This window comes from Eumetopias jubatus, unplaced genomic scaffold, assembly GCF_037043125.1.
Source record: "Eumetopias jubatus isolate StellerSeaLion01/CBP00866 unplaced genomic scaffold, mEumJub1_p1.0 scaffold_10, whole genome shotgun sequence".
Taxonomy (NCBI): Eukaryota; Metazoa; Chordata; class Mammalia; order Carnivora; family Otariidae; genus Eumetopias; species Eumetopias jubatus.
In genome coordinates this window covers 107885080-107911913 of record NW_028274816.1, presented here as the reverse complement: position 1 = coordinate 107911913, position 26834 = coordinate 107885080, and the positions used below count along the sequence as shown (strand labels likewise).

At 38.5% G+C, this 26834-nt stretch overlaps 1 protein-coding gene across 2 annotated transcripts in view; it reads left to right on the top strand.

The window, feature by feature from the left end:
• The window catches only part of SPAG9 (sperm associated antigen 9), a 135092-nt gene that overhangs the window by 95277 nt on the left and 12981 nt on the right, over positions 1–26834 (top strand). For both annotated transcript variants that reach the window (XM_028091365.2, XM_028091364.2), the window contains exons 9-26: positions 3551–3608; positions 5120–5272; positions 5768–5819; positions 8024–8154; positions 10640–10696; positions 11715–11888; positions 12874–13003; positions 15046–15135; positions 15509–15676; positions 16122–16293; positions 16482–16700; positions 16990–17185; positions 18646–18771; positions 20020–20100; positions 20913–20980; positions 23106–23254; positions 24467–24638; positions 26710–26823. In XM_028091365.2, the coding sequence (XP_027947166.1) occupies positions 3551–3608; positions 5120–5272; positions 5768–5819; positions 8024–8154; positions 10640–10696; positions 11715–11888; positions 12874–13003; positions 15046–15135; positions 15509–15676; positions 16122–16293; positions 16482–16700; positions 16990–17185; positions 18646–18771; positions 20020–20100; positions 20913–20980; positions 23106–23254; positions 24467–24638; positions 26710–26823 (2310 nt within the window). The remainder of the gene's footprint in view (positions 1–3550; positions 3609–5119; positions 5273–5767; positions 5820–8023; positions 8155–10639; positions 10697–11714; positions 11889–12873; positions 13004–15045; positions 15136–15508; positions 15677–16121; positions 16294–16481; positions 16701–16989; positions 17186–18645; positions 18772–20019; positions 20101–20912; positions 20981–23105; positions 23255–24466; positions 24639–26709; positions 26824–26834) is intronic.

The following is a 26834-nucleotide window of genomic DNA, read 5'->3' as shown; positions in this document are numbered from 1 at the left end:
ATTTTCAACTTCACTATCTTCTTCTATTATCATTTAAACGTGTTCAATTTCTCTTCCATTTAAAAACGAACGTGCGGCCCGGCCCTCCTCTGCCACTCTTATCTTCAGTACCTTTGTGCCCTGTCACTCCTTTTGCTTCCATATCTGGCCCTACTTTTATGCAGCAGTATTGAAGAGGTATCTGTTATGTGTTTGACACTATTCTAGATGTTTGTGGTACATGAGTGAACAAAGCAGACTTCTTGAAAGTGTAGCTGCTTTTAAGTGGCAGGATTTCCCCTTCCCCGCTTGCATCTCATCCCCCTGTAGTCTGTGTGGGCACTCTTCCCCACACTCACCTGGCGTCAAACAGCCTTCTTGTTTGCTATATCCAGCAGTTCCTTCTACGTTCTTTCACAGGACTTCTCAGATAACATTTGTCTTTAACACCATCTTTCCTGGATTTCTCTGATAACAGACTTTCCCACCTCTGACTATATTCTTTTTCAGTCTTTGCAGGGTGCTCTTCCTCTGCCCATCTTTGAGGATATCAGTGTCCCAGGCCTGCTTCTTTGTTTGGGAAATCTTATTTGCTTTTGTTTCTTGGCTTTCATGGAAAATTGCTCCACAATTTCTATCTCCTTCCAACATTTTTCTAGAGCCCCAGACTGTTACTTCAGAACAGCGCACGAGACACCTCTAAGGTGATTTGTAGGGCTTTACACTTGATGTGCCTAAAGCTCAGTTCATCAAGTTCATTGTCCTGTTCAGGGCTGTTCTTAGTCCAGCATGTACTGTCTCAGTGAATGCCTCACCATCCACTCAGTTCTCCATTCAGAATCTCTCCCTCTTCTCTTGGAACCAATCACCAAGGTTTGTTTACTCCTTTTCTTTAAAAAAAAAAAAAACTGTATAACTCTTTTTTTTTTCCCCATGCCTCTGCTTAAATGGCATATCCTCCTATGAATTCTGCCTTGATCCCCTAGTTAAAGCTTAATTGTCCCTGAAATATATTCTCATGGCACTCATGTTCTTTATTATGTCACGCTATATACTTTACTGTAATGTATGTACTCGTCTCTCTGGGTAAGCTCTAAGCTCAGTGTGGCCAAGACAACTTTGTCCGTTGCTCACTATTGAGTCTTTAGCACCATAGCACAGCGATTAAGTGAATATGGATTGCTAAGTAGTTCTAATGGCTTTATTTCACCTCTGATTCTGTGATTCTTCACCTTTTAGGATTAAAACTCCTTTATGGGAGAATTTGTAAGAAAGCAGTGTGCTTTTGGAAAAATGCATGTATAGGTAGACAAAATCGTGCATACCTTCTCAAGGGATTAACAGATACTTTGGAGGCCCAACTATGGACCTAGCTTGAGGGTTGATGCTAATCTGCCAGGCAGTTTTTTGCTTTTGTTTTAATAGGTAAAGCTTCCAAATATGTTAGACCTAAGTTTATGTTTGGTTGAAACCTTGAATAGAAATGGGGCCACCTCCAAGTTATGTTTTTCTTATAGTTATGAGTTAGTTTTTATCAATACATTGCAAAATGAAAATTTTGGACAATCCTATTGACCATATATTGAATTTATACACAAGATTTTGAGAGAACTCTTCACTGAGAACATAAACTTTAGAAACTACATTATCAGATATGATTCCCAAGGAATACATATTTCAAAATTTTTTCTTATTTATAATATTTACACTTTATTGTGTTTGTTTCTCTACATCTTCTAAATTTTGTTGTCTCCTCTCATTGAAACAAATGAGCATATTTCTTGCTTTCTGAAAACAATCTAATTGTGATTCTCATTCATTTTTCTCTTGGGCTGCTTACCCAGGGGAATATTCTGGTGTGTATGCTTTTAAATACTTTAATATTACTGCTTTTTAAGCAAGGTGTTCCTGGCTGCTATTCTTATGTAATGCTTTCTCATCATTTTTTTCTGCTCAACAATTTTTTTTTTGCCTTCCATATATTTTCAGCTTTTATGCTTATCTCCCTACATGCTTGAGAGTTTATAGGAAACATAATCATTACATAAACTTTTTCCAACCAGTCTAAACCTATTTCTTCTGATTATATAGCTTTATTGAAACATTAGTCAAAAGCAAATATTTCAGCGTATCTTGCCAAAATTCATTTTGGAATTGGAATTTGGAAACCTTTTTAGTTTGTCTTTATTTTTACCTTTTGGAGAATATGTAGATGATTGAATGAGCTACTGTGTGTGATATTTAATTCTTCATGGTAGTAGTACCCTGATCTTTGAGAATATTTGAGATAATTATAATACAGACAAAATATGAGTACATATGTGAGCATTGAATTTTTAGCATTCCTAGGTTGGTTTTGTTTTAAATTATCTTTAAGTCATTTGAAAGAACTACCTTTTAAAAAAGGGACATGTTAACTCCTTTTCCTTATGTAGTTTTCTTAGGATTTCCTTCCTGTATAGCTGGGTTATATGAATATTACTTATTCCATTGTATGTAGTTTTCCGACATTAGCTTAGGATAAGTGAATGGTGGGTCTTTTGCTTTGCTTTGCCTTTTTGCTTTTGTAACTTTTTGAGATACATTCCCTAGTGTGTGGTTTTATTTCTTCAGTTTCTTTTAAGTAACAAATTAAAGAACTTTCTTCTCCCTAAAGATCATTGCATTGGATCTTGCATTGAATGCTCTGTCTGCCTTACAGTCCTCATTAAATTATTAAACAGAATTCTGTAAAGTAATAACTGAACATTATCATTTCAGAGGTGGCACTTTGAAGGAAACTTTATATTACTGATGTGGGATTTTCAGTCTAATTATTCAGTTTCATTGTGCAAAAGGATTGGTAAAGCATTTTTTTTTTTTAGGTATTACGTATCAAAGAGCATCCTTATGAATGGAGGAAATCATCTTAATTTCTGTCTTTTGCACATCATTATGCATTAAATCATAACACTGATTCCAGGTGTATTTCATATCATGCATAAAACTTTACAGATTAATAATCTATTTTCGTGCTGTTTCTTACATAAAACATTTCTTGTTCTTTGTTTTTGCTTTACATGGAATGCATGGGCTTTAAGACCATAATTTCTTTGGTAAGGTTTCATCTGCATTGGGGTTCCGTCTTTCTTTGGCCTTGTTTCTGCCTGTTCTTTCTTAGTAAGACCTAATTTTTAGGCAAAAGCCTACAATACCAGCTGTGATTTGGAAATGATTTCTGATCTGTATTAATGCTTACTCTTTTTTCCTCTAAATATTTTACTGCTACTTTTTAGAATATTTGGCAGAAAAGTATTGATCGTATTGAAATAATTATCTATGAGAAACAAAATATAGACTAACAGTTACAAAGAATTGGCTAACAAAATCTTTAGCTTTGTTTTGTGATGGATAATTATTTATAATTTTATAACCTGTACAAGTAGATATATCAAATGAAATTATAGACTAAGGTTACTAAAGGACAGATAAAATCTATAAATTGAAATTTGAGTCTCTATTATAATACAAGTTTATATAGTTTTTGATAAATTTTTTGAAAGGTTTTATTTATTTATTTATTTTTTGCTAGGAATGGGTCGTGAAGTTGAGAATCTTATATTAGAAAATACACAACTGTTGGAAACCAAGTAAGTATATACAAAAATTTTTTTTAAAGATTTTATTTATTTTTTTGAGAGAGAGAGAGAGCACACAAGCAGGGGGGAGGGGCAGAGCAGAGAGAGAAGTAGGCTCCCCGCTGAGCAGGACCCTGGGATCATGACCTGAGCCGAAGACAGACACTTAATCCACTGAGTCACCCAGGCACCCCAGTATATACAAAATTTTAACAAGGAACACAAGATACTGAATTTTCCCATCTGAGTCAGTGACCCTTGTTCAGTTCAACACAGCATGTGATTACAGTCTAGCCACCCTGTTTTGTTCCTCTTTGTGTGTTCGTGTGCGTGTGGGCAATGGGACCTGATTTCCCTAATGGATAGGTTTTGTTGCTCTGTTTTTTGCAGAAATAGATTTTTATCTCCTTTCCACCCTACAAGTATTCATGCCTTTTTCTTAACCTCCTTGGAGAGGTCATATGTTTTTTTTTGCTCCCTCCCCTAGGATGCCTGTTTTATTATCTTTTCTTCTGGGGTTTTTTTATTTCTACCTAAATGTTTTGATCTATACCCCAGCCCAGCTCTCCTCCATAGTTGTCGGCTTTCAGGTGTAATATGTGGAGCCTTAGACCCTCAAACATAATGGAGTCTTGTTTAGTGGGACAGGTCCTGAGTCCTGTGGAAAAGCAGCCCAGGTCCCTTTGTTAATTTGCTGTGTAAAGAGAACTTTGGAACATCTGGGTAGATCCAAAATAGAACGCAGTTATGAGGTACTATGCCCACTTGTACCCAAAAGAACTAGATCTCAGATTTTTTTCCCCATGAACATTATATCAAAAACCAATGATGTACTGGGACGCCTGGGTGGCTCAGTCGGTTAAGCGACTGCCTTCGGCTCAGGTCATGATCCTGGAGTCCCGGGATCGAGTCCCACATCGGGCTCCTTGCTCAGCGGGGCGTCTGCTTCTCCCTCTGACCCTCCCCCCTCTCATATACTCTCTCTCTCTCTCATATTCTCGTTCTCTCAAATAAATAAATAAATAAATCTTAAAAAAAAATTGTTATTACCTTTAAAAAAAAAAAACCAATGATGTACTATACCTTGCCTAATTGGATTTAAATTAAAAAAAAAAAATTTTTTTCCCTAGATCCACCCCAAGTTTAGACTTTTATCTCATCAATTATTAAAGGTAAATTCAAAGATAAATTTACTTTATTGATTAGGTTTTTTTTTTTTAGAGTTTAACAACAGTACCCTTATGGATGCTATTTTGTAAAAGTTTAATCTTCATTAATTGTAGTATTTTTATTAGTTGGTGGTGTGTTTTACTTTACCCATTTATTCTTTGGTTGGAAAGAGCAAAATCTTGGATGGTTGTGTGGTTTTTTGTCTTTACCTACAAACAACACCAGGTAGAGTATCTTAAAATACTCAGTTATTCAGCTTTGATTGTATAGTTATTTTTGTCTGTAAGAGAACAAGCTGAAAGACAGGAAGAGTACTCATTTGTAATGATATATGCAAAATATGTGTTTCTTAGACATGCTTTGAATGTAGTGAAGAATGACTTGATAGCCAAGGTGGATGAGCTGACCTGCGAGAAGGACGTACTGCAGGGGGAGTTGGAGGCTGTAAAACTAGCCAAGCTGAAGCTCGAGGAGAAGAACAAGGAGCTGGAGGAGGAACTTAGGAAGTAAGTTTCCTCGGTGGTGTTCTGAACCCAGCTCTCTTAGCCAGTGGGCCACAGAGCGTCATAGGTGTCCCCCCCGAGGCTGGCCCTGCCACCACCGCTGGCAGCCCTCTCCAGCGGGCCAGGAGCACCAGCTGCCGGGAGGGTCAGGGCTGAGTGCCCGGTGGTAGCTCGGATATCAGCTCACCCCTTGCTTGCCCAGCCTTATCATTGTCACTTTCTGTGACTGTCACTGTGTGAGAAAAGTTAGTAGAACCATTCTAAAATTTGCTAATAAGGAAATTAGAAACATTATTTCCCTTCACCCAGCTTTCTTTCATACATGTTTTTTTCTGAGAACAGTGCTGCACTAATGTTCCCCGAAATGAAGGCAGCTAAATGCTCTGAAAAGAGAATAATCATTTAGTGTTGATTAAAATTTTTGACCTACTCTTTGATTCCTTGAAAAGATGAATGCAACTCAAATAACATGTTCTTTTTTGCTCCCCCCGCCCCCAGAGCTCGTGCAGAAGCCGAAGATGCCCGGCAAAAAGCAAAAGATGACGATGATGTAGGTTTATGATTTCAGACTTTTTTTCTTACTACATTTTGGTTTTTAAAGAAAATCTTGCTAATTAAGCTTTGGATATAGCATTATAAAAAGCAAGTCAGAAGATTTCTGTGTTAATGAGTAGGCTAACTCATGCTCCCACTTGGTATCCAGAGGCTGAGTTTTCTGGCTACATGTGGTGTGCTCGTTTTTTTTCTGTGGCTCTGTGCTGTGACCTTGTTTGCAAGTTCAAGCTCAAGGACCAGCCGAAATACTTTGTTTTGTCTCCTATTTTGACTTAGAAATATGAAAGCTTAATTAGTTTAAAAGTATTAAACATAAAAAAGATGAATTCTAGAACTTTAGTAGTAAGCAGTCAGCTTATACTGTTTTCAACATATGCAAATACAGAAGACTAAGGATGAGGTTTTACCAATATAATTAGCATCGTAGTAACTGTTGGTAGGTGTTTGCTGGTCAAGCATCAGACTTGAGATATGTGGGTACCCTGTACAAAATGATTATTTAATGCCCCTGCAATCTTGCTCTTTTTTAAAAATATGTAATACTTGGTACATACCAAAAATATATGTAGCATATGTAAATTATGAAACATAATAAATTAACATAATGAACCCACCACCTAACCTAAGAACTAGAACGTTATCAAACATTGAAGCTACCCTATGCTCCTCCCCTCCAGAGGAGACCACTATCCTATACTTATCATTTTCTTACCTTTCTAAAAAATGATTTTACTGGGGCACCTGGCTGGCTCAGTTAGTAGAGCATGGGACTCTTATCTTGGATTCATGGTGGGTTCAAGCCCCACGTTGGGTGTAGAGCTCACTTAAAAAAATTTTTTTTTAAGATTTTATTTATTTATTTGACTGAGAGACACAGCGAGAGAGGGAACACGAGCAGGGGGAGCAGGAGAGGGAGAAGCAGGCTTCCCACGGAGCAGGGAGCGCGATGCAGGGCTCCATCCCAGGACCCTGGGATCATGACCTGAGCCAAAGGCAGACGCTTAACGACTGAGCCACCCAGGTGCCCCTAAAATTTTTTAAAAAATAATTTTATCATATCACACATTTTTGTATCCCTACAAAATAGCTTAATTTTCATTGTTTTTTTTATTTCATACTTGGAGATTGACCTCTTATACTTGGCATTATGTTTCTGAGATTTACCTATGTTGTAGTGTAGTGCCAGAAGTTATTCATGTTTACTTCTTTATAATATCCCATTGTATGAATATATTACAATTTATGTATTTGTTTTCCTATTAATGGATATTTAGGATATTTTCAGCTTTTTACTACCACAAACAGTGCTGTTGTTAGGAACATTATAGTGCAAGTCTCCTGGTTCTTCCATGGCATATACCTAGGAGTGTGATGGCTGTGCTGCAGACTCAGAGTCCTTGAATCCTCTGTTTGACTTCGTTTGAGAGGCAGAGTTCAGAGCAGGAGGACAAAGAAGGAGGTCCCCAAGGGCTAAACTTAGCCTCTTTCTTAACTGTCCCACCCTTCAGCAAAACAAGAGCCCTACAGTTAAACCAGTGTTCCTCCCCAGAAGAGCATTTAGAAATTACAGTAGAAGGAAGTTGACTTGAGCATGCTTCTTTGGGTCTTACCATACTCATCACATCCTTTAGTCTCCCTAAGAAGAATTCTAGTTAATACACTTGTCTCCAGCTTCTTGTATTTTTGTTGGTGTTTTAATGCCACTTAGCGTGGGGTGCCCTGGTACCTAGCCAATATATGTAGATGATGGGTAGTTTGAGATAAGTGTTTCCCTTTCGGAACCAACTTGTAACAAATTGCTGAATAATTAGCATTTGTTACAGAACATCAACTTAAAATAATGTTGTTAGAAGAACCATTTCCAGGCAAGCATGTTAAATCTATATAGATAGATTAACTTTGTTAATCTTTCTTGGTTTTAGTTCAGAATCTACACTGTTCTTTGTATTTGCTTTATAGTATGTTCAAATTTCTGTATTTCTATTCAGAAATTAAATTGTTTACGTAAACTCTTTTCCATCATAAGTAATCGCTAAAATCTCTTTATTGATTTTATTTTTATATAAGGTTATTTTTCTTTAAATGATCCAATAGATTAGAAATTAAGAAATGTTTCAATAAGATTTTGCTTAAGTTTAGCATAACACCAAAAGCAGATATAGACTGCCAGAGTGATCTGCTGTGTTCTTTTCGTTATAGAGTGATATTCCCACAGCCCAGAGAAAGCGGTTTACTAGAGTAGAAATGGCCCGTGTTCTAATGGAGAGAAACCAATATAAAGAGAGGTTGATGGAGCTTCAGGAAGCTGTTCGATGGACAGAAATGATTCGGTTCGTATGAGAAGTACCTCTTGGTGCTTTTCTAGTATTGTTTCCTGGGTTTGAATATTCCTTCCCTCAGAACTAGAGTCCAGCCTTGGGGATCCAAACCTCTTACTCTGTTTACTAGGAGATAACTTTCTAAAGTAACACTAGAAATTAGGGACAGAATGTGATCACAATGAGTGCCTTTTGGGTAAAGGGCCCTTGGATAATGTTCCCATGACCTCTAAAAGGTAATTGTTACTTAGGAATGATGGTCATTTTTCAAAAGAATATAGAAATTGACCCTGCTTTTATAGTAATGTCAGGGAAAGATAATAAATTTCACATTCCACCCAGAAAACTAAGTCATTTTTACTCTGTGTCTTTCTGTAAAATATTCTTGTCCAATTTCCCCCTCCTTTCTGGATATTCATGCAAAATGTACCTTCCATTGACATCTTTGTTGATCTGATCTTAGATCTCACCTAATGCTGCCATCTAACGGCCATATTCTCAGTAACAGTGTTCCTTACTTTAATTTAGGAAGAGCTCATGAACAGTTTGTGAACTAGTTGCCCCCTAATTTGCCCATATTTTTTTAAATTTAATTTAATTCTATTATGTTATGTTAGTCACCATACATTACATCATTAGTTTTGATGTAGTGTTCCATGATTCATTGTTTGCCTGTAACACCCAGTGCTCCACGCAGAACGTGCCCTCTTTAATACCCATCACCGGGCTAACCCATCCCCCCACCCCCCTCCCCTCTAGAGCCCTCAGTTTGTTTTTCAGAGTCCATCGTCTCTCCTGGTTCGTCTCCCCCTCCAATTTCCAACTCCTTCATTTTTCCCTTCCTTCTCCTAATGTCCTCCATGTTATTCCTTATGTTCCACAAATAAGTGAAACCATATGATAATTGACTTTCTCTGCTTGACTTACTTCATTTAGCATAATCTCCTCCGGTCCTATTCATGTTGATGTAAAAGTTGGGTATTCATCCTTTCTGATGTAATTTGCCCATATTTTTGAGTTTGGAGTCCCATGTCAGATTTACCAATAACAGTACATATATACTGACACATTGTTTTAAAGTTTATGAACATACTTTTTAACCTCCAACTTTTACTTCTTTGTGATTACATTATTTATTTAACAGTTTATATGTCCTTTACCAGTGTCATACTAGAACAAAAGTACTTCGTATAGCACATTTACAATTTGCTAAACTTGTAATTGCTGCTAAGAAGGAAGATCAGTACTCTAATCTTCATTAATTGTTCAAAGAAAGTAATGTACTAAGAAATTTGTCTTTAACTCAAACATTTAATGGATATTACATAAATAATAAATATTTTGAACTTTGAGGTAGAGGCGCCTGGGTGGCTCAGCTGGTTAAGCCTCTGACTCTTGACTTTGGCTCAGGCCATGAGAATATGGCTGTTAGATGGCATGGGGTCATGAGATTGGGCTGTGTCATCGGGCTCTGCACTCAGTGAGGAGTCTGCTAGAGATTTCCACCCCCCTCCTCAAATAAATTTTTTTTAAAAATTGAGGTATATAGAGAGCTCCATCTTTCTTTTTTAATGTTTATTTATTTATTTTAGAGAACATGAACGGGAGGGATGGGCGGGGGAGAGAATCTCAAGCAGACTCCACATCCGGCATGGAGCCCAACATAGGGCTCTATCCCAACAACACCAAGATCAAGACTTGAGCCGAAACCATGGGTCAGATGCTTAACCAACTATGTCACCCAAGCTCTCTGGCAGGCTCCCCAACAGGCTCCTCTTTTCCTTGCTATTTTTAATTCTAGCAGCCACGTGATAGTCCACAAGTGAGGAAGTGGTGTCTCATTTTTTACTTTTCCATTGAATTAAACATGTTTTCAATTTAGTCCTTTAAAAAAAATGTGAAAAGTGAGCTCTTATAGTGAGCGCAGGATCCTTACCACCTTACTAAATTAGTTTGGAGTGCATTTTCTGAAATTTTCTTGAACTACCTGTCAGTCCAGTTTATCCCCTTCTCTGGTCATCTCTTCAGTAATGGGAAAGTATTTGTCCTATGAAAAATGACCCATCAGAACAGTAAAGTTACAGGCTATCTTGTGAGAGCTAGAGCATGAGGACGATAGAGACCTTTATGTAAAGATAAGTATTCAAAAGACAGTATTTTGACAAAAGGGAGAATTGGAAGATACCTCTTCAATAAAATTTTTTTTGCATATTTACGTTCAGGCCTGTTGGCTGTCCGTTCAGCACAGAAAACAATCTTGTCTCTGTCAGTGGACTGAGCTCTTCTATGGAGGGGTGGTGTTTTATTTATCTTAGTTGTATTAGCTTTTACAGGCTGACTGACACATGATAGGTCAAAGCAACTATTTACTGAATTTAATTGTTGATTCTCTTTTGTGTATCCCATGAACTTCTTGGGTCACCTATTCTTCAGATAGAAAGCAAAACACCTCACTGATGACACATTTTTTTTCCTTTGTTTTTCTTTTAAAATATAGTGCATCAAGAGAAAATCCAGCCATGCAGGAAAAAAAAAGGTCAAGCATTTGGCAGTTGTAAGTATCTAAAAACACATAAAGACTTCAGAGAGCCCTTTGAGACAAGATTGCAGTCAAAATTTTATTTCTGAGAATGATTTTGTGTCTCCTTTCTTTTTAAAATTTGGAGTATATGGCTAAATTGAACTTTTTTCTTTTTGATACGTAGCGTGCCAGCTCGGTAAGGCTATTCTTGAGGACAAACATATGCTGTCGTAAGCTGCATCCTGTTGGTTATGCACTCGATGGAATCTTCTGCTAAATTAAATTAAAATGATGGGGAATTATTCATAGAGTTGATAATTACCTGGATCCTCAGTAAATAAGTTATATGGATGCACTGGTTGTGTGATTGTAAGGAACTTTATAAAGTAAAGCTTAGAAATTTAGTGTCTGTAGGTTTGAGTAGTGTGTGTATTTGTGTGTTTCAGATTTGATTTATGTTCATGCCAGAAGAATGTGCATTTAATTTACCCTTTTTGGTGAATCTGCTATTTAATAGAAGTGTTAATTCTTTTAAGTGGATGTGAAGGTAGATCTATAATTTGGGCTTAATAAGAAAAGGTATAAGATGTATGTTAAATGGTAGTATGTGTTCCAGTACTTTATTACCACTTTTAGAACTGGCAAAACTAAGCTTCTGTTCAAACCATGCAGCTATAACATTGCTGTTTAACAACTACTTACCAAGTAAGAGCTGGGACCGGTCTTATTTCTTCATTATAAGAAGTTCCCCGTACTTAAGAGTTTCTTTCTTTCATTATGTGAATTGCTAATTAAAGTGGGAGGATCTGCCATTCTAAGCAATAGTTTCTCTTTCCTGAATGTCTGAGTTTGGCTGTGAGTTATTGCTAAGGCTGCAGTGTATGACTACAAAATATCTTTCTGCCAGTTTCTAACTCATTGCCTTGTAAAAGCTCTCTGAAATTCATGGAAAGTAATGGATTGTTTTTCATAGTGCATGTAATAACACTCTTTCTCTCTCTCTCTCTCTCTCTCTCTCGCTCTCTCGCTCTGTCACTTTTTTTCTTTTTAGTTTCAGCCGACTTTTCAGCTCTTCAAGTAATACTACTAAGAAGCCTGAACCACCTGTTAATTTGAAATACAATGCACCCACGTCTCATGTTACTCCTTCCGTCAAGAAAAGAAGCAGCACCTTATCTCAGCTCCCTGGGGATAAGTCCAAGGCCTTTGATTTCCTTAGTGAAGAGTAAGTATTTTGCAGACTAGTGGTTATGCGCTAAATAACTTAATAGTTCAGAATATTCTTGCCCCTTATCCGATCAGCTGTAAGGTTCACATAAGTCCATAAAGAAGCCATTTCTATAACATGGCTGCCTACCTTTAAGTAGATTACTTGTAGTCAATACCTTTTATGAAAATTGTATTTCACAGGTTTCATAAACAGAAGTTGTTTTAAAATGTCTCTTTGTTGATGGTCAGCAACACTGGTAAATATTAGTAAAATGTTAAAGGCCTATATAAGCCTTTATCCTAAATGTTTGAACATTTCCTTTGGTGTCAGAAGAAGTTTATTTTCCTTCCTGACTGCTGCTCATTAGGTACATGAACTTGGACAAGCTAACCTCTCATCCCCAGTTTCTCTGCCTGTAAATGGAGTATGATAACCTGTCTCAGAGGCACTAGGGTTAAATTACCAAGGGTTTATAAGTGTCTGACACACAGATTTGTTAACTCTGGCATACATAGCAAGTCAGTTTGCATTTTTGTCTTCTGAAACAAAGCAGTGGGGTCCAGAAATTAATCTTTGTTATCTTCCTAAGATATTGATTTATTGATCTTGAGTCACTTCTAGCACATTCCCTGGCATGAGAAAATTCTCAGTAAATATTTGTTGAATGAACAAAAAAGGGAGGAACTAAAAAATATTTAAGAATTTTTCCCTTTCATATGGCCAAATCTGAAATCTGATAGAAATTTGATGGCGGATGATTCAGCATAATAAAATAAGCTGCTTGCCATTCTGTTAAAGTTTGAGCACTGTACTCACTGCACAACTTTAAAAGGCCAGCTTTAGGCTAACACTGCTTAGAAATGCAGAACTCCGAAGTAAACTGAAATTGGGTGATTTTTTTTTCTTTTTTTTGTCATTTTTGCTGTCTTAGCAGGAAAGGGGAGATACACTATTGTTATATATTCCCTTAATTAAAAAGGGAAATTTCTTTGCCTTTTAGAACTGAAGCTAGTTTAGCCTCGCGCAGAGAACAAAAGAGAGAACAGTATCGGCAGGTAAAGGCACACGTTCAGAAGGAAGATGGTAGAGTGCAGGCTTTTGGCTGGAGTCTGCCTCAGAAGTACAAACAGGTAAGAGCATCTGGTGGTTAGTGCTAGGGGAGAAGGGTATGCCTGGGCATGAAGGCATTGCAATAGCTGTCTCAAACCTGCTCGTTTGAAGTTCATGGACTTGGCACACACTTAGGGGTTGAAGGTAGTAGTTCTCAGGCTGTTTTCTAGAGCCCCAGAGCTCAAAAGAGACACCTGAGTCTGTGAGGAGGCAGAGGGGTCAACAGGAGGTTTACCAGGTGCACAGACTTGAGGTAATCTATTGGTTTGTTTTTTGTTCTTTTTTTGTTTTGTTTTGAGGGGTAATTGACATATAGCATAATAGTTTCAGGTACACAACATAATGATTTGATATTTTTACATATTGTGAAATGATCACCACAGTAAGTATAGTTACAAATCATCACCAAACGTGGTTACAGATTTTTTTTTTGTAGTGACAACTTTACAGATTTACTCTCTTAGTAACTTTAAATGTGCAATACAGTATTATTAATTATAGTTGCCATGCTGTACCATACATCCCCGTGACTTAATTTATAACTGGAAGTTTGTATCTTTTGACCTCCTTTACGAACCACTTCACTGATCTCTCACCCCTACCTCTAGCAGCCCCCAGTTTATTCTCTGTGTTTATGAGCTTTGTATGTTTGTTTAAGATTCCACATATAAGTGAGATCATACGGTATTTGTTTTTCTCTGTCTGAATTTACTTCACGTAGCATAATGCCCTCAAGTTCCATCCATGTTGTCACAGATGGAAAACTACTGTTCTTTTTTATGGCTGAATAATAATCCATTTTATTTATATACCACATTTCCCTTACACATTCCTTTATTGATGGACACTTAGGCTGTATGCATGTCTTGGCTACTAAGTAATGCTACAGTGAACATAGAGGTGCATATATCTTTTCAAGTTAATGTTTTTTTTTTCTCCAGATAAATACCCAAAAGTGGAATTGCTGGATCGTATGGCAGTTCTATTTTTAATTTTTTTAAAAAAGTCATCTCTGTGCCCAAAGTGGGGCTTGAACTTATGACCCCAAGATCAAGAGTCACATGCTCTACCAACTAAATGAGCCAGATGCCCCTATTTTTTATTTTTTAGGAGCCTCCATACTGTTTTCCATAATGGCTGCACCAATTTACATTCCCACTATCAGTACATTAGGGTTTCCTTTTCTCCACATCCTCGCCTCTTGTCTTTCTGGTAATAGCAATTCTGACAGGTGTGAGATGGTATTTCATTGTGGTTTTGATTTGCATTTCCCTGATGATTAGTGATGTTGAGCATCTTGTCATGTACCCTTTGACTGTCTGTATCTTCTTTGGAAAAATGTTCGTTCAGATCCTCTGCCCATTTTTTAATCCATTTGTTTGTTTTTGCTATTGAGTTGGATGTGTATCCTGCTGTATTTTAATATTTGAAGATTTCATTTTTTAAAAAACATCTTTTTTAGATTTATTTATTTCAGAGGGAGAGAGGGTGAGAGGGAGAACACACGTGGGGCAAGCAGGGGAGAGGGGCAGAGGGAGAGGGAGATTGATGCGGGGCTCGATCCCAGGATCCTGAGATCATGACCTGAATCAAAACTCAGAGTCAGCCTCTTAACTGACTGAGCCACCCAGGTACCCAAAAAACCAACCTCTGTTTTTAGAAGTTTTAAGAAACCATGCATTGTCATGTAACCTTTCAAACTGTTGACTTAAACCTAAGTTCAGGTTTACAGGAACTTTGTCTACTTCTGTATTCCCTATCCCTAAAAGACTCACACATGAATACGCACATGCACACGCACGCACACACACGCACACACGCACTAACATGTACATGAAGTAGTGTATCTCTTCTGAGCTCCCATAGTATCTTGTTTATTTTTTCTAACTGCCACTTGACTTTCCGCTTATTTTTCAAATAAGAATAACAGAATTAACTTGGACATGATTTCAAAGAGGAAATAATATACCAGCAGTGCTTGCCCATGGCTCAGTGGTTCTTTGAGTTCACTTTTGATGAGGCTTACCAATGTGTCTTTTCCTCTCCTCTCCCTAATTATCAGGTAACCAATGGCCAAGGGGAAAATAAGATGAAAAATCTACCTGTGCCCGTCTATCTCAGACCTCTAGATGAAAAAGATACGTCAATGAAGGTAAATTAATTTTGAAGTTAAAGGAAATATTTCTTCAACTCTGGATGGATTGTCTTTCTAAAACCAGAAAAGTTTAAATTCTGGTTTTGTGGGTGAGGTTATTGTTTATTTTGTAATTTTAAACTGGAATACTTTGAATATTAAAGAGCTGTATTCATGGGGCGCCTTTCTGACTCAGTAAAATGTGCGACTCTTAATCTCAGGGTCTTGAGTTCGAGCCCCAAATTGGGGAGAGTTTACTTGAATGAAAGGAACAACAACCAAAAAAAGACCTATATTCATGATCATTAGATTTTTAAAGAAATGTGAAAAGTTCTAAACATTTTTAGAGAGAAAATGACTTAATACCCCCCCCCCTTTCAAATCCAAAAAGCTGTGGTGTGCTGTTGGAGTCAATTTATCAGGTGGAAAGACCAGAGATGGTGGTTCTGTTGTTGGAGCAAGTGTATTTTACAAGGATGTTGCTGGTTTGGATACAGAAGGCAGTAAACAGCGAAGTGCGTCGCAGAGTAGCTTAGACAAGTTAGACCAGGAGCTTAAGGTAAGTGTGTGCATTAACATTTGACCTCCTGGTTGTAGCTTTTTGGTCCAGAACTTACTTCTGGTCCAGCTTTTAATTGGGATTCTTATGCCCTTGCTTACTCCTCATGCTCTCTCTTTTTTAGATCCATTTTATGAGGTGTATTTTACATATGCTAAGGTATATACACTTGAAATGGGTACAGTTCAAAGAGTTTTGACAAATGTATGTACCTGTTTAAGAACCATCAAAATCAAGATATAGAACATTTTTATCATTGATCTGCTTTAACTGCTATTTTTTAGTCTACTAACTAATATTGAAAGATGGTTGTATTTTTAGCCTTTTCAAATAATCTGAAAATAAATGCAAAACAACATTGCCCTTTACTGTTACAACACAGCCTTATGAATTTGTACATATGCATATCATTTTAAACATTCATATTCTTACTTTGTATACATAGGAACAGCAGAAGGAGTTAAAAAATCAAGAAGAATTATCCAGTCTAGTCTGGATCTGTACCAGCACTCATTCAGCTACAAAAGTTATCATTATTGATGCTATTCAACCAGGCAACATCCTAGACAGTTTCACTGTTTGCAACTCTCATGTTCTGTGTATAGCGAGTGTACCAGGTAAGAGGAAGCCACGTCCCTCTCTTCCTACCATCTACACCTTTTTACTGGCAGGAACTGACTTGTTTGCTGGAGGTAGTTATGCACCACTCTCATGGAGTTTATGCTCTAGTTGGGGAAGACCAAAAATAAACTGGAAACAAATGACTAAGATTAGCTGTTAGGAAAAGTTTTATCTTGTTTTTTAGGAGCAAGAGAAACAGACTACCCTGCAGGAGAAGAGTCTTCCGAATCTGGACAGGTAGACAAAGCATCTTTATGTGGCAGCATGACCAGCAATAGCTCAGCAGAGACAGACAGCCTGTTGGGGGGCATCACAGTGGTTGGTTGTTCTACAGAAAGTGTGACAGCAGCTGCCACTTCCCCGAGTACCAACGGTGCTTCTCCAGTGATGGAAAAACCACCAGGTACCACTCTCCTCCTTCCATGCCATCAGTATAGAGTCACAGCCTATCCCAGAGGCCTCATTAGGACTCCTCCTCAATTTAGATCTTGAAGTAACGAGGATGAAAGAGCTCAAAAGAAGACACTGTAATACTGTAATGCCTATGAAAACAAGAATTCTGTATTTCATGGTATAGTGTGGAGGAGGATGCGGTAGGGGGAGTGGAACTCTGCAGCGGTGGTTTGTGTGGGGAAATGATTGGGAGAAAAGCTCAAACTCAAAATAGTTAGCATATTTTATTTATTTTGTAGAAAAGGAAGCAGAAAATAGTGAGGTTGATGAAAACATTCCAACAGCAGAAGAAGCAACTGAAGCCACAGAAGGCAATGCAGGGTCAGCTGAAGACACCGTGGACATCTCCCAGCCCGGCGTGTACACAGAGCACGTCTTTACAGATCCTCTGGGAGTTCAAATCCCGGAAGACCTCTCACCAGTGTATCAGTCAAGGTATGCAGATGGGTCAGTAACTTAGGAAACGAGAGAAGTGCTCACGTAAAAGGAACCAGGATCATCTCAAGCAGCCACAGTATTCCCACTATGTCTCCATCTCTCCTTCCACTGCTTCTGCTCTGGATTCTCCCACCCCCATGTGTTGTCTATTCCTTCTAACTTAAAAAACAAAACAAAAAGAAAAAACACACACAAAAAAACTTTGCCTATAAGTACAGTAGTCAAAATCTTCCTGGTCATTTTCTCCTCCGATATGATTTTTCATTAAAACTGTAACTGTGCCACTTTCCTCCCCAGCCCTCCTCCCCAACCCTAGTTAGCTGCGAAATTCGCAGTTTAGATTTCCCATGTGGGCTCGGATGACTTTTTTGGATTTTGTTTTCTAGCAAATAGCTCTTCCTTTAAAGCAATGGGTAATCTAGGCCCATTTAATGGATTCTTTATTTTCTAGGCCTTTATAGAAAGCTGATGGGGATCTATCTAAACATGATTCTTTTTATAATTTAATATTCCTCCTCTTATAGAGTGATAACTGTCTATTAACATTTGTTAATTTAAGTCATCTGGGGCGCGGGTGGCTCAGTTGGTTAAGCGTCTGCCTTCAGCTCAGGTCATGATCCCAGGGTCCTGAGATTGAGTCCCAAGTCGGGCTCCCTGCTCAGCGGGGAGTCTGCTTCTCTTTCTCCCTCTGCCTGCAGCTCCCCCTGCTTATGTTCTGTGTGTGTGTGTGTGTGTCAAATAAATAGAATCTTAAAAAAAAAAAGAATAAAGTCATCTTTTTAGAAATAGTAGGTTTGTCTGTTTTGAATTTGACAGCCCACTTACCTTTTCTAAAACTGTTCTGACAATCCAAAAGAAAAAAGGTCATAGGAGAGAATATGAGTGTTTTAGCTTAATAATTTATTTTAGAAAATTCTTTTTTTTTTTTTTTTTTAAGATTTTATTTGAGAGAGCATGAACTGAGGGAGAGGCAGACTCCCCACTGAGCAGGGAGCCTGATGCGGGGCTTGATCCCAGGACCCTCGGATCATGACCTGAGCCGAGGGCAGACTCTTAACCTATTGAACCAGGCACCCCTTGAAAATTCTTTATACTCATTCTCGTGTGTGTGTGCTTTTCCTCTTACAACAAACCATCCCTTCCTCTTCTTTCCCCTAAGAAAAAACTTATAAAATTCAAAATAACCCTAAGGGAGAACCGTAATTATAGTCTGGATATTAACTGCTATATTACTATGTCTTAACTCCCTTATCTGCACCTTGGTTCTCTCTAGTATGTTAATGTTACTTCTGGTACAACTGTTGAAATATTTATTATAAGCATTTAAATTTGGCTTTTCTGGAATGTTAGTGTTTGATTTTTTTTTCAAACTGTTAAACTAAAATGTGGAAATGTTCAGTCCCTGAAAACTGTAGCTAAGCATACTCAGATGCTTTCCTTTTCCCCACCTTTCCCAGTAATGACTCAGATGCATATAAAGATCAGTTATCAGTATTGCCAAATGAACAAGACCTGGTGAGAGAAGAAGCCCAGAAAATGAGTAGCCTTTTACCAACTATGTGGCTTGGAGCTCAGAATGGCTGGTAGGTGCCAACTCTTAATATTGGGGTATCTTTAGTTTTTTACTTTTTGGAATCAGAAAAGTAAAATGTGGTGCATAGGCATACAACAAAAAGTACATATTAAAGCAGAGAACTTTATGTACATACAGATTTTGAGATGATCTCATTACCTCATAAACTGGACTTGTATTGTTTATGAATGGTAAATCATATAGTTCTTTGTCACAGAATGTTCCCTTTATGTAATATTCTTGGAAGAAGAGGTAAATAAAACTTGAAAATCTGGGTGATCCAGAAAAAGAAGATCCTGAACAGCACAGAGACAGAATTATGGATGCACAGAAGGTTTATATAGGCTAGAGTGTATTCAGGAAATACCAGCGATTAAACTAATCTGTTGGCTGTGAGAAGGCCCATTTCCATTCCAAACGCGAAACGTACTAGGGAAACCTGGACAGATCCCAGTCTGAAAGCTTAGGAGATGATAACTAACATTACATAGTTTGTTCATATTCTGGTAGTATGAGGAGTCTCTGAAAATTATGCTTCTCCACAGGTTAAGCAAGGTCACTAGTGCTTTTTTTCCATAGGAGTCTTAATACTACAGAATAGAGGGTCAGCCCACTTTTTCTCTGAAGGATCAGATAAGAAGTATGTTAGGCTTTGTGGCCATATAATCTCTAGCAACTTCTCAGCTCTGGCGTGGTGGTGCAAAGGCGGCCGTTGTGCTGGCAGCACGTCCATAGCGGAGTGCAGCTGTGCTCTTGGAACGCTGGGTGGGCTCTGAAGGCTGGATTTCATGCAGGTCTCAGATGTCATAAAATACACTTGATTTTTTTCCCAACCATTTACACACGTAAAGACCATTTTTATCTCGCATGCTATACGAAGACAGGTGGAGGGCTAGATGTGGTCTGCAGACCGTAGCTTACCACTCTCTTGATGTAAACCAGCCTGTCGTCAGAAAGTTACGGTTTGGTGTAGCAGAAGAGTAAGGTCATTTTTTAAAAACGGATTTTAGCCAAGGATTCTGAAGTATGTGGTAACCTGAAACTAACTGACCATGCATTATTCTAGTTCTGACTTTTCACTCTTCTGTGTTTCTGTTTGCTTAAGCAGCTTATTTCTTTACGTTAGACTCTCGTTGTTATTTCCTACGATTTTTGTGTTACTTTTCTTTCCTCCTAAGGGAACTTTGTGGTCATTATTAGATGAAAGCAACAACTTGATTTTCTCTATGCCTTACCAGTCTTGATTTTGTTCTTGCAGTTTGTATGTGCATTCATCTGTAGCCCAGTGGAGGAAATGTCTCCATTCTATTAAACTTAAAGATTCGATTCTCAGTATTGTGTAAGTTTTATTTTAGAAATTCTTCCTTTAAAAAATATGTATTTTGGTATAAACTATCTTTTAAGACTATTAAAGCTAACATGTGCTTCATAATTAAATCAGTACCCAGATATTTTCCCCCTTTATGGAATCAGAGGAGCTGAGTGAGATTGAAACTCTTACTATAAAATAAAATAGTTCCTAAGTAGAGCTTTAAGTCAAACTAGTCAGGTTGATTTCTCACCATACTGTGAGTTCTGTAGTACTCTGGGGAGAGAGTACTTTGGGGAGAGAACCAATTAATACCTATTAATTTATGTTTATTTCAGGGTACTCTTGAGACTTGGTGAGTGTGTTGACTGGGGGCATTGATTCACTAGTCCTTTTCTGTATGTCGCTATCAAAAACTCCAAAGTTCACAGAGCTGATTGTTAGTTCCACTCAAGGCATCTGTCTCTGGTCTGCGGCCCTTCTGCGATGAGAGAACCTTGGGGCCAGAAAGTGAAATAAGAGAGTCACTACACAGGCTGTTTATTTCGCTCAGCTGACATGAAAGACTTTCTCAATGAAGAGTATATTCTGAGGTGCCCGGCTAGCTCAGTATAGAGTATGTTACTCCTGATCTTGGGGTCGTGAGTTTGAGCCCCACATTGGGCGTAGAGATGACTTAAAAAAAAAAAAAAATACTCTTCAGGTTCTGGTGTAAGCTTCTTGTCTGTCACAGATTGGCCCCCTGGGAGCCTCTGAACTAGTTCAGTAGCATGTGGTCCCCCCCCACCCCACCCCCCGCATTCCCAGATGGAGAGTTCTGAAATTCCTTTTCCTGTTTGCAGACACGTGAAAGGAATTGTTTTAGTGGCCCTGGCTGATGGCACCCTTGCAATCTTTCACAGAGGAGTTGGTGAGTTGTTATGAATATAGAATGTGCCCAGTTTGTTGCTTTGCAAAAGCATTTTCTAGCAGATTGGACTGTGTTTTAAAGAAATGATACTTAATAAGAGAAAGAATAAAGGTTTAAACTGAACACTAACAGTGTATGACTTCAATAGTTATGTGAGTGCACGTAGTTTATCATTTCAAGGTACTCTGACAATGTGATAATGGAGGCACTTGTTTCTCATTCGTACACTTCAGTTAGGAGAAATTTAGTGAGAGGGAAGGTTTTCTTTGTTGTTGTTCAGTATTTTTAAAATAATTTGCATCCACTTATATTTGGAAGGTTTTAAAAGTTTTTAATTGGATATGGTTTAATCATTTTCGTGTCCTGTGATTTCTGTTCTTCCTCTCTAAAACCAGTGTATCTATCATCTGCAGATGGGAGGGGTGGTGGAGGTCCAAAAACCTGCCTTGAGTTATAAGAGAACTAGGGAAGCAAGCGTGTGACACTTCCTAACTCCTTGGTATATGTATCAGCCAGAAATGATCATTTCCTACCTGCTAGATTGCTAGAGCAGGAAAATATTCCATAAGCATAGATACACTAAATTCAGATTTTAGCAAGACTTTTCCCCAAGTTTCATATCTTTTTGGGCTTGGAAAAATAAAGGGTAGATGATGATTAGGTGTCTTTGTAACTGACTGGTACCTAGAGATTGCTGGCTAATGACTCCTTATCATCCGGAAGTGATGTTTTACCTTGTTCAGACCCTTTGTAGACTTTATCTGAGCTTAATCCTCACTGCAACTTATGAAGAAGGTTCTGGTGTCATCCTCATTATATAGATGAGGAAACTGGAGGCCCAGAGGCTTGTGTTTTTTTTATTTTCAAGATTTTTTTATTTATTTGACAGAGAGAGACACAGAGAGAGGGGGAACACAAGCAGGGGGAGTGGGAGAGGGAGAAGCAGGCTTCCTGCTGATGCAGGGCTCGATCCCAGGACCCTGGGATCATGACCTGAGCTGAAGGCAGACGCTCAACTGACTGAGCCACCCAGGCGCCCCTGGAGGCACAGAGGCTTTTAGTCACTTTGTGGTCAGCTAAGAAGTGCAAAAGCTTAGAAAAAATGTGATAATAAATGTTTTGGCAAGCTGAATTATATTTCAGAACAGACAAAAGACATGTAATAAGATAAATGTCAAGTTCTGTGTTGGGGTTCAGAAGAGTAAAAAGGGGGCAACATGTCTGAAGAATGAGAAGTACCCAAAGATTGGCCCCAAACTTAATACAAGTTACTGAACACGTTCAGCCTCCTAGAAATCTCTATCCAGACCAGGGCTGGTGATAATCCTGCTCTTCTTTGGTAGATAGATAGCATATTAAACAAACACAGACAAAGTGGAGTTAGGATAAAGGGTCTGTAAACTGGGATATGTACAGAACACATCCCAAGAGTGCTTCATTTTGAGAGGAGAAAACATAGGGCAGTAACAAAAGAAGTGGGACTGAGTTCTTCTGTGTCTTTTGCGCAAACCTACAGACTGATGGGTGATGACACTCAAGGATGAACTACTTAGGCGTGGGGAGTATTTTTCAGACATTTACAGCTTTTGGAAAATGGAACAGCTGCTTTGTGAGGCAGTACGTTTTCTTTCACTGAAATTGTTCAAGCAGAGTCTACAGAGCAAGCTTTCAGTGGCTGATTCTCATTTGTATTTCTGCCATCAGAACTTATTGTGTAATTCCTAAAGTGTTAGCAATGTGTTGTCCTTAACATTTACAAGATACATCAAAATGCAAGTGAGAGAGAGATATTGTCCAGAAAATAATATTAAATCCATTCTAATTCTTAAACTGTTATAATAAACGGATAGCTTATGGCTGATTGATCACATCACTGCAAGGGAGTATGGAGATCCAGGCACCGGGTGGCTCATTGGACCAGATGCCCTCTGAGATCTCGTCCCCAACTGTGCAGTAGACAGAAGGAGAGAATTCAGTCTCTGCGAAGAAAAGATAAACTGACTATGTGGTATTTTGCAGTGTGTCACCAATAAATTTATTAATGCACCCAAATAGAATGTTTCTTGTGTTAAAATTGAGTAAAAGGTGGTATGCATTAACTAATAATTTGTTTCTTATTTTAAAGATGGGCAGTGGGATTTGTCAAACTATCACCTGTTAGACCTTGGACGGCCTCACCATTCCATCCGCTGCATGACTGTGGTACATGACAAAGTCTGGTGTGGCTATAGGAACAAAATCTATGTGGTTCAGCCAAAGGCTATGAAAATAGAGGTAAGTTAACCTATGCTTTCTGTATTTACTGAATTTGTATTTTCTGAAGACTATAATTATATTTAGCTTCTCTAGAAACTGTTTTCTGAATCTGTGTGTTTTAGGGCACATCAGTGATGGATTGGATGACAGCTTTTTTTTTTTTTTTTTAAGATTTTTTAATTTATATGAGAGAGAGAGAGATAGCAGGAGCTGGAGGGAGGAGCAGAGGGAGAGAAAGAAGCAGATTCCCCACTGAGCAGGGAGCCCGATGCGGGCTCTATTCCCAGGATCCTGGGATCATGACCTGACCCCAAGGCAGACGCTTAACCATCTAAGCCACCCAGGCGTCCTGGATGACAGTTTTCTGTGTTACTTCACCTCTCTTGCCACTTTTGACTATGGTGGGAAGTGTTTTTTTTAAGGAAGGGAGGATTTACACATGAATGTTTAAATGTGTGTCTGAATATCCACAGATGCAATATGTGTATTATTTGGATACTTGGTTCTTGATATGTTTAATTATGTGTGGGTTGTTTGGGAGGAGGTTTCCCATGTCTCTGTCATTCCATGTGGATCCAGGAAAATCCATACATGTGTCATAGACTGAGAAATAAGATTGCAATGGCATCTTGTTATAAAAATAAAAACCTCTTAGCATTGCTCTCTTAAAAGTTTTGCCACAATACATAAATTCATTCTAATTACTTAAGAAAAAGAAAAAGGGCAGGAAAATTTTAAGGTAAAAGTCCTTATTCCTTTGTTCCAAATCCCATTTGGTTTCCTAGAAGTCCCAAAGTTAATCCTTTGGTGGGATTTTTTTCCCCCAAATCTAGTTCCTACATGCACACAGAGCAATGTAGGTTCCTTTTTGTTTAATTTTAAATAGGCTCTTACTTCATGCATTGCTCTGCAGCAATACAACATCCTGAGATCAAATTCAGTCTTTTTGTTGAACACTGTTAAAGAGTCTGGATATGCCAATATTACTTTGGTAAGTTGATATCCTACACAGTGCCGAAATCTAGCATCCTTAAGTTGTTTGTTCTTCGTTTTCTTTTACAGTCCGGGATAAAAGCATTTGCGTATGTAAAAGTAATCCTATTTAGTAAATAGTATTTAGGCTCCTCTTTTAATATACGGGCTGCCAAATTGTTGTGCATATTAGCACAGTTTTTAAACATGAACTCCTGCTTAATCGAAGTAACCTTGTGATCAAACAATCTTTCCTAGAAATCATTCGATGCACACCCCAGGAAGGAGAGCCAGGTGCGGCAGCTTGCATGGGTGGGTGACGGTGTGTGGGTCTCCATTCGTTTGGATTCCACACTTCGTCTCTATCATGCACACACTTACCAGCACCTACAGGATGTGGACATTGAGCCTTATGTAAGCAAAATGTTAGGTAAGCTTCCAAAGCATTCTGTCTATGTCAGTTGAAGAAAATGTTTTATTTTTAAATGGTCTCAAATGCTAGGTAGAACGAATGAATAAGTTGCCTCAGGACTAGTGAGCTCTTATCACTGAAAGTGTCAGGCAGATGCTCCATGTACCCTGTGGTTCTTGACAAATTTGGGATCATTTTTGACTCCTCTCTTATTCCCCACACCTAATCCATCACTGGGAGCTGTCAAGTCTGTCTCCAAAAATATCTTAAATCGGTTACTTCTTTATCTCTACCATTATCCCTGCAGGCCAGGCCACCATCCTTACCCCCTAGATAACTGTGAGCCTCATAACCGGCCTGTGTTTCTACTCCACAATCTGTTCTCAGCATAGTAACCAGTGTGCCAATACCACCATGATATACTTATGTAACACCAGCCACTTTTAGAATATTCCTACCTTTAGGTGAGGTGACATTCTGTGACAACACCAGAAGAACTGGTCCAGGGGCCTGGACCACTCTCCTCACTTGCTCTGGTCTCCTCACACTGACCTGAGCTCACCAGGTTCCTTCCCATTTCAGGCCCCTCACATGTGTTAGAGCCTCTGCCAGGGAAGTTCTTCTTGGTCCCTTTTTACTTGGCTTTCAGGCTGTAGCTTACATGTCACATGGAGTACAGACAGACCTTGCCTGTTCTCCCAATTTGATTAGGTCCTCTCATGCTTTCCCTTCATGGGCTTATTATTGTGGTTGCACCAATAATATTAGATTCTTGTTTGTTGTCTCTCTTCCCCCAAAGATCAGAAGCCCCACGAAGGGCAGGGACCATCTCTGGTTTGGTCCCTGCTTTATCCTTAGCTCCTAATCTAGCACTCTTGAGTATTAGGAATGTCATAAATGCAAACTAATTTCAGGAATATACCTTTTTTTTTTTTTTAAGATTTTATGTGTTTTAGAAAGCATGCACAAGCGGGAAGGGGTTAGAGGGGAGGGAGGAGGGGAAAGAATCTGACGCAGACTCTGCACTGAGCACGAAACCCGATGGAGGGCTTGATCCCAGGACTGCAAGATCATGACCTCAGCCAAAACCAAGAGTCTGATGCTTAAACAACTGAGCCACTCAGGCCCCCCAATTTCAGGAATATACTTTGACCGTAGGTTAAAGATCTCTAGCTTAGACTGAATGGAGTTAAGGCTCCTTCTGACTTCTAACACTGTGATCATATCCTCAGTTCTTATAAGTAGAACTTGTGAGTAACTAAATAAATGCTATTTGTCTTAAATGTGTGATTATCTGTTTAAGAATTTTCCTTTCAATTCTCAGAAAATAAAATCAGTTGTAAAAATTCCCTTCAAATAAAAAAAGTGCATCCATTCTCTCTAAATTATATGCCTATGATACCCTAAAATTTCTAAACTGCTCTAGAATAAAAATATGTAAGCAAGGAAAGATTATAAGTTTTGTTAAAGATTGTTTTTACCTATGCAAAGAAACTTAAGGCAAAGCAGAACTCTTTTAGCTTACAAAAACAAAGGACATTTGATTTTCCAATCTAGCAAACTCTGTTTTTGTTGTTTTTTGTTTTGTTTTGGGTTTGGTTTGGCAGCTCCCTAATTAAATCTTGTGTCATACCTCCTGATCAACAGTATTTTCTTTCTGAATGATAATGTAATGTCAGCCACTTGTAGAATTTTTTTTTTAAAGATTTTTATTTATTTATTTGACAGAGACAGCACAAGCAGGGGGAGCAGCAGAGGGAGAAGGAGAAGCAGGCCGTCCACCGAGCAGGGAGCCCGATACAGGGCTTGATCCCAGGACCCCTGAGGTCATGACCTGTGCCAAAGGCAGATGTTTAACTGACTGAGCCACCCAGGGGTCCCAGAATTTTCTTTTTTCATTAACAATGAGTTATCAGATAGGTGATAAAGCCCAATGAAAGTTTGCTTTGATGTGCACCTTCAGGAAATATCCAATTAGCTCTGGTCACATTTCTTCTCTCTTAAATTAATCCAGCCATTCTGAGGGACTTGGAACCTAAAACATCATCTGCTCTAGTTTCTCAATAAAAAATTTTCCCCCACTGTACAGGTACTGGAAAACTGGGCTTCTCTTTTGTGAGGATCACAGCTCTTATGGTGTCTTGCAATCGTTTGTGGGTGGGAACAGGAAACGGTGTCATTATCTCCATCCCATTGACAGAAAGTAAGTATATT